Source organism: Montipora foliosa, chromosome 4, assembly GCF_036669935.1.
Source record: "Montipora foliosa isolate CH-2021 chromosome 4, ASM3666993v2, whole genome shotgun sequence".
NCBI lineage: Eukaryota > Metazoa > Cnidaria > Anthozoa > Scleractinia > Acroporidae > Montipora > Montipora foliosa.
Genome location: NC_090872.1, coordinates 28,804,515 through 28,812,873, shown reverse-complemented (window position 1 = coordinate 28,812,873; position 8,359 = coordinate 28,804,515). Strand labels below are relative to the sequence as shown.

The 8,359-nt window shown below is 38.6% G+C and overlaps 1 protein-coding gene across 1 annotated transcript in view; it reads left to right on the top strand.

Moving 5' to 3' along the window:
* Positions 1 to 1,660: 1,660 nt before the first annotated feature.
* LOC138000529 (synaptotagmin-10-like) overlaps positions 1,661 to 8,359 on the top strand; it is an 18,793-nt gene continuing 12,094 nt past the window's right edge. Inside the window, exons 1-4 of the mRNA XM_068847014.1 lie at positions 1,661 to 1,987; positions 2,787 to 3,007; positions 3,900 to 4,137; positions 5,666 to 5,842. Of these exons, the coding sequence (XP_068703115.1) occupies positions 1,778 to 1,987; positions 2,787 to 3,007; positions 3,900 to 4,137; positions 5,666 to 5,842 (846 nt within the window). The 5' untranslated portion in view covers positions 1,661 to 1,777. The remainder of the gene's footprint in view (positions 1,988 to 2,786; positions 3,008 to 3,899; positions 4,138 to 5,665; positions 5,843 to 8,359) is intronic.

Sequence of the window (8,359 nt, the reverse complement as noted above, 5' to 3'; positions counted from 1 at the left end):
TACAAAAATAAAAGAAACTTTTCGAGTCCATCTTACTGTTCGTACTCCATCCAAAAACTAACGCAAGCTTACTTATCTTAAGATTACCCGAAAAAGATCACCAAAGAAACCTTAAGCTTCATGGGCAAACACGTTAAAAGAATACTGTATTTCTCTTTTGTTCTTTAAAAATCTATTGCCAAACCGTCCAACGACAAAATGCTAGGTTAGTTGAGAGAAAGGATTACACCGGCCTTTGCCTTAATATAGTCGTCAAAAGGTACAGAAAGTAACATTCCCAATGTTTTAAATGTATTTTTCTCAAATTGAAGCCAAAGGTAACTTTCGAATTCGTTTGTAATAGGCCACTTGCACTAAGAGGTCATGTGACATCGTTTTTATGAAAATGAAAGTTACATGATTTTGCCTTCGAAACACTATTAGTGGGCCATCTCTTAAACAAAATAATAGTGATTTGGTTTTTCAAACCCGCACCATTTGCTTAAAATGAGAAAGTCCGTAGCTGGTCACGTAACCAAAACTTGATTTTTTAAAATTATGAATTACCGCTTTCTGTCACAAATTTTGCACTTGAACTTCAAGGAAAATGCTGAAAAGATGATGTGGTAACGTTTATGGCACACCTGAACCCAACTATCGAACATTTAACAAGATATAAGCAAAAAGTAGTTTTGGCCGCCATGTTGGAGGGCGAGAGTATGCCCTCCAACATGGCGGACAAGACAAATCATGCTACTTTGTTGAAAAATCAAAGTACCATAAAATATCTCCCTTAAATGCGTTTCCTCTCAAATTTCGCGTGTAAGATAATTTTTATGTGTTCTGTCAATTTTTGGCAACAGCAAGATTACAACTCACTGTTTAAGGGAAGCATTGGTCTCGTGACCTCTTAGTGCAAGTGGCCTATTCTTCCCACGGTAAATAACTCTGGTCAAAACAAAACAGCGTGCATCTGCCGTCCACGCGTGTATTGTGTTATGGAAGTAAATCTGATTGGCCGATGAAGGACATGTCAATCAATCAAATAAAAGATTTTGCGTTTCGCCAAGTCCACAGTACATACCACGCGAAACTAAGATTGAGCCTGATCGCAAGTTAAAATTATCGCAAATCTCTTGATTCAGTTTAAAAGATAAAAATTTTAGGCCCAAACGCCTGGGCCCAAAAGGAGGGTGTTTTTACATTTTGAACGCTAGAAAAGAGCTCTCCTGATTTTTCAAAGGATCGTGTTTTAGCCAGTTGGCCTCAGTTGTTCAAACGATGGATAGCGCTATCCGGCGGATAAATCACTATCCACTGGATAACTCAATTGGTTTTGCTAGTGTTTATCCGCTGGATAGCGATTTATCCGGTAATCCATCGTTTGAACAACTGGGGCCTGACTTTTATGTGAAAGCTAACCAACCCTAAAGCAATTCTTTTTACGGAAAACCAGACCTTGCTAACTGTATTCAAATGAGTGCTTGGAATAAAGAAGCGCCTAGATCTACAGGGGCGGACCTACAGGACCCAGACGTCTCCTAGATGTAAGGGCGCGATTAGCCTGCGTGGCCGTAGGGCGCGCGCGATGGAAACGCGCGGGAGATGGCGCGGGAGATGGCGCGAGAGGACTGAGGACGAGTCAGGATCGACCGCGTTACCCGCGTTACCAACAAACGTCAGAAATGACGTCGTGCATTCGCGAAAGGTTGCTTCCATGGTGGTATCACTAAACAACATTTAAGAAGTGCAGAAAAACCAAGAAAATGAAATTTAACTGTTAAGAAAACTTTCTGCGATGGGTACAGGAGCTAGCACAGTATCAAGGCAGCAGTGGGTGAATGCAGATGAAGATAATTCCACCGTGGAAGATACGAGGCCAAGAACGGCCGCCAATGCCAATCTTCCAGCGAACGATGTAACTGGTCTGTCCAAACTAGTAGAAGCAAAAAACAGATTTATGAAGATCAAAAATAAAGAAAAAAACACAGCTTGCTTCCAGAAACAGGTGATTAGCTTGTGTATGCCATAACGTTTTTTGCAAGACTGTAAATGTCGTTTCTGCGTCTAAGTTTTTGTCCATGCTGCGATAGTGATCAAACGTCTTACGATCTTACGATGCACGTAAATTGCAGAGTATCTGAGAAATATCCTGTTACCCGTTACTTCTGAACACTGTGGTCACCATTTTGGTCACATTTTTTTTGAAGAACGAGCCGGAGTTCAGTAAACGTCATACTTATTCTACCTGAGGGTCCAGTTGTTCGAAGAGTGGATTGCGATATCCACTGGATACCTCAAATTTGGTTTCACTAGCGATTATCGGCGCTGGACAGTGATTTATCCGGTGGATAGCGTTATCCACGGAAAGGAAAGAAACTTTATTTAAGTGTCTAGTCGTTCTTTCGCTGGGGCACAAAATTGGAGACACTGTAAGTGTAAACTGAAGTTCACAATTAACGCAAATCAAGTCAAATGTTGGTTTTTGAGGAGAGGGGAAAACCAGAGTACTCTGAGAAAAACCTCTCGTTGCAGAGTAGAGAACCAACAAACTCATTAATTTAACCCGCATTACGCCGAGTCTGGGAATCGAACCCGGCCAGATTGGTGAGAGGTGAGTGCTCTCACCACTGCGCCATCCTTGCACCCCCATAAATCGACTGGATCGTTTAATATCCACCATTTAAACAACTCAGACCAGAGGGGACATAATAACTGACAAACAGTAGTTTGATACTACTCTGGTTTGAAATTCAATAATTTATTGCAACTTAAATGTAAAAAGTTAAGCCTTCTTCTTGTCAAAGCTTGATGGAACTGACGTAATCAAAGAGTTATACAAGCGTATGGATCCAACAGTGACTCAGCCTGACTGTGGTGATATCAGAGGTGACATAGAACTCTCACTCAAGTATAACCACAGGCAACAGTTGCTTCTTGTCAAAGTGATCCGAGCTAGAGATCTGGTGCCAAGGGATCTGAATGGCAAATCTGATCCATATGCTGTGCTGGATTTAGTTCCTGATACGTAAGTATCTAGGAACCACTTTGATACCATTAAAGTGCTCTTAGCCTCAAATATATTTTTAAATTGAGATAAAGCTATTCACTATTTGTACATTGTTTGTCCTACAGCCAAGCTATTGTAGTGTAAGGCACCAGCTAGCCAATTCTGTGATCTCAGCCGTGGGACAAATGACTGCCCATTTTGTCAATTTTACACAGCCCAAAATTGTGGCATTGTAGAAGGAAAAGTTCTCGCAACCAGCTAATGTAAAATACCTTTTTTAAGTTTGACTTTTGTGGAACAAGAAATTTGGAGGTTAGGGACATTTAATTTTAATCACTATTTCTATTTTTTGTCTCTCTCTTAATCGGAGATGGGGATTTAAGGGGTTACAACTTTAAAACAGGTGTATAAAAATTCTGTAGTGTTTAGTGTGGATTTGATGACAATTTGCGCGGCAAGGACAAACACAAAGTTTACAGTGGTGTCACTACAGAGTGGCTATTTAACCACTGATTCTAGATTGAAAATGAGAGGTGAGGACAGGAGAAGAACCTCTTGGAGTACTGCATAGTCTCTGTTATGAGCCTAGAAAGTCCCATCAGGTCGGCGCTTATCTTCGGTTTCTGTAGCATGAAGTGACTAGGAGTATTGCTGCTTCCCCCTGGATGGGATGCTAGTCCATTCCAGGGTTACCCCCAGCATTTTCGCCGGTATCCATTTATACACCTGTGTGGAGAAAGGCACCGTGAGAGTAAAGTGCCTCAAGTGCCCAAGAACACAACACAATGTCCCCGGCCAGGACCCGAACCCGGACCACTAATCCGGAGTCGAGCACTCCAACCATGAGGCCATGGCATAGAGCAGAGTTAAAGAGGACCAACAGTAAAATGTCTTAATTTTCTTTCCTTAGACACAATGAAGGAAAGAAGAAGACTGCATACAAAGCAAAGACTCTTAATCCAGTGTTCAATGAAATTGTTTCTTTCCAACTGGACCAGTCTCTTATACCAGAGACAAAGCTACGTGTGGCAATCTGGGATCATGACTTCTTTGGTGAAGACGATTTTAACGGTGAAGGCATAGTGGATTTGTCAAAGATAAGCCTTAATTCAGGAACACATACAGATTGGGTTATGCTTCAGCTTGAGGTATAATGTTTTAGGTCTACACTGTAAATTACATGGGAATCTTTGAATGATATTAATGGTGCATGAAGGCATAATTAAATTTATCAAATATCAGCCTTTCACATGATTCACATATATTTATTGGTTTATTGCCTGATTTCAAGCGGAAAAGGACTAGACGCGAGTCTGTAAATTATGGGATGATCCACATAGTCACAAAGATCACACAGAGATTTACAAAATCCCCAAGTTTCTTGTTAATTGGGCTAGTTTTGACTGAGAGTGAGCCATTTACAGTGTAACGCGCCTTACTGTGGCCACCAAACAAACTTTCACATTTGACAATTACGGGTAAATACGTCAACTCAACAACCAATGTAACGATCTTCAACTTAAAACTGTGCGAACTTTGCAAGGAGGCGTGACTGTCAAAGTTTGTTAGGTGGCCACGGTAAGGTGCATGGCACTGTAAAAACATCAAAATTTACAAAGAATTATGTTACTATGTTACTATGGCCATTTGGACACTGAAATTTTGACGTTTTTGAGTGGCTGTATTTTTCTTAATTTTGGGTTTATTATCACCAAACTTGGGGATTTTGTAAAGCTTGGTGTGCACTAATTCTGACTATGTGGATCAATAGTACCTTGTCCCCCTCGACATAAAATCAGGCAATGCTTTATTCATGGTAGGAAAACAAAAGAAATGTTAAATATTAATCAATATTTGTATATCTGGTAGAGATTTCTCTTCATTTACATAAACGTTTCTTTTAATTTTCCCTGTTAAAATGTCTTTAATCACCAAAAATAGCTAGTCAGTACATGTACATCAGCACTTCACATGCTATTTAAATTATAAGTCATATACAAATATTCGTATCAGATCTGTATCACATTAACATGATTATTCTCAGCTTCGCCTCAAGGTTGTAAATGTGATACAGATCTGCTGCTCATCTTCTATAAGTATATTACATTAATCAATTTACATATTGATAATGTCAAAGGTTGGGCTTTTTTTGGGCAAAAAAGCCAGGATCATATAATTTTCTAAAACGTACCTCAGTCACGGAATGATAAACAATTAGTATTTTCAGTCTTGATAAAATCATTATTCAAATTGGCAACTTACAGGTAATTTAAATTTTCAAGAAGCTGGGTGGTTGAACTTTGTATACTGACAGTGCACCAACATAGTTCCCTACAGGTTTTTTTTTACTCTTGCAGTAATAACATGGGTGACAAATTACTCCTTAATTTTGGCATGAAATTTCAGCATTAATTTATAATTTCACAAGTGAAATCACAATGTTGTCATGGCAACTTTTTTTTCAGTGCCAAAATGGCATCTTATGAATGTACAAATGTAATTTGTCACCCTTGATATTAATAGCGAATCAAATGGTACTCATAATTTCATTTTGGACAAAATGCGCATGAAATTATTCCCAAATTTCACTCATCACCATTTCATTACCCATACATATACACTGTACACATACTGGTTGATCTAAGTTGTGTTTTGTAACTTTTATCCTTTCCATAGACTGATTTTAGTATCAAAGGAGAGTTAGAAGTCAGCCTGGAGTATGAAGAGCCTGACACTCTGTTTGTAACAATACACAAGGCTTACAACATTAAGGCTGGCAACACTCTGAGGAATTCATCTGATGCTTTTGTGAAGTGTACCATTTCTGGCTCAAAATTCCACCATGAGACGCAGGTAAGTTTGTGATTATCCTTGAATTTATCCTCCCATTTTAAGATGACTAGAGTTGAGAAAATTGATATGAACTGCTTTCAAAAATATTCAGCCTCTGCAAAGATTACAATACTCCACTACTAACCTTTATTATGCTCTTGATACTTGCATGGTGTTACAGCAGCAGTGACCTCTCTCAATTGGAAAATCCTTTATTCTATTCTGCTCTGTCCACTTCCCAATTGCTTTACAATAGAACAGATCACAGGCGAGGCTTCTTTATTTGTTTTATAATAAAGAATTTTTTAATTTCCTTGCACATTCAGCTAAAATTTTCAGAAAACTTATTTTTCCAACTCCTGTGAGTTTGGTCAGCCGTGCAGATTATACTCTCATAAAGCACTCTAAACGACACCAATCACAATTCTTGTTAGAATGGTTCAAAAAATTTTATTGGTTTAGTGAGATCCAAGGCTGTCAAAAGGTCAAACCATCAAAAGCAAGTTCAAAGCAAACTAACAGACAAGTGCAAGCAGTATAAAATCGGGATCAGAAACCAAATTGTTCAGGAACATCTTGCTGAATTTCTGCTTATGAAAAGCTGAAAAATTGGAAAACAGGCTGCTTAATGCGTGTGGGTGGTCTGACTTGTAAACAAACAGCTGCTGCATTCGGACCGTTAGTTGTGCTGTATGAATAAACTAAAGTCAAATTCATGAGAAGAAAATAGATCTTCAAAACAGATCACAGGCAAGACTTTTTTATTTGTTTTACACTATAATTTATAAGAAAGAATAATTGTTTAATTTTATCACAAATTCTGCTAAAATTTTTGGGGAACTTTTTTTTTTTCAAATCCTGCAAGTGGCATCAGCCATAATCTGTACTCTCATAAAGCACGCTGTTTTAACCATTCAAAGTGCGGGTTGATTAAGATGCTCAAATCTAAAAGAGGTCTTTTTCTGAACTTGTCCTTTGGGTGGGTCTTATTACAGTCACACACAGTCTCACAAAGACTCTAGCACCATAAAAGAAACTAAACTAATAATTATTAATACTTAAATTAATTTTAAAACGGAGTAGATTCACATGTACATGTAATTGCTGTATTTACCAACTCAGGTTATAAAATAAAAAGGCCAGACCAGAACATCAGTACTTACTTCCTTCAAGCTTGAATTCAAATGCTGTTTTGAAACTGATAAAAGAAACCAGGCCTCCATTTCTTCCTGGTTTTCCTAGAGACTAGATTGAAATCTGAAAATTAAACTTGTGCATCAGCAGGGGTGAAGGAAATTTTTTGCACTTCACAGCAGCTGTGTTAAAATGTAACAGCAATAGCTTTGGGGAAAACCAAATAAACTTATATGTAAAAATAGACAGTGCAGCTGATAAGCCAGCTGAAACAAGAAAGTGAGCCACGCTCATTGTGAATTAAAGAACTGCGCACCGGTGGCTCAGTTGGTTGAGCACCGGGCTGTTACGCGAGAGGTCGTGAGTTCAACTCCGGCCGGACCAACACTCAGGGTCTTTAAATAACTGAGGAGAAAGTGCTGCCTTTGTAATTACATCTGCAAATGGTTAGACTCTCTAGTCTTCTCGGATAAGGAAGATAAGCCAGAGGTCCCGTCTCACAACCCTTCAATGTTCATAATCCTGTGGGACGTAAAAGAACCCGCACACTTGTCGTAAAGAGTAGGGCATGTAGTTCCCGGTGTTGTGGTCTGTCTTCTGTGATGTATCATGGTTGGGAGGGTAAATGCTCGGAGATATTAGCTACACCAAGCTCAAGCTACTCTAAAAATCCGAGGGTAAATAAAGATATATGATATGATATGATATGATATGAAGAAGCTCAGGCTACATGATATGAGCCAGGGAAAAAGCTGGCTCATATTTCACTCCAAAACTATGTCCCCTTACGCCTTCCCCACCGGAGACTTGGGCTAGTAAATTTTACTCTGTCTTACGCCAGACGATTTTACTTGCCAATTGAGGGCGCTGAAGGCGTGAATGGGTCACACTACTAAACTATTTCATTTGGGTCCTTTTCAAGGCTGGATTTTTTCAAGCTTCTTCACAACTTCTTAAGATTTTCTTTTATTTAACTGTGATGATAATTCTCATATAAAAACAAATTAATAATGATGTAATTATCTGCAGTTCAAATGATTATATGAAGTTAATACCCTACATGTATATTCTCCCCTGTTTATATTCTTTCACAAGCATCCAGTATGTGTAGATGTTTTCTTCGTGAAATTTTAAATAAAACACAAATGAAGAAAAGACACAATTTTAAGGAACACGTATATTTCTAGGGACTTGTTGGTCTTCTTCAGGATGAATGAAGAGAAACTGTTGTATGCAAATTTATACCATGCTACTGAAGCACGAAAATGCGCACTACACAAATGTAACTTTGAATAACCGTAACATGTATTCTCTCCTTTATCCTCGTAATGAGTAAAAGAGGAAATAAATGTCATGGGATTGAACAGCTACCAGATGGCTTGATATCTTAGTTGGTAGAGCATT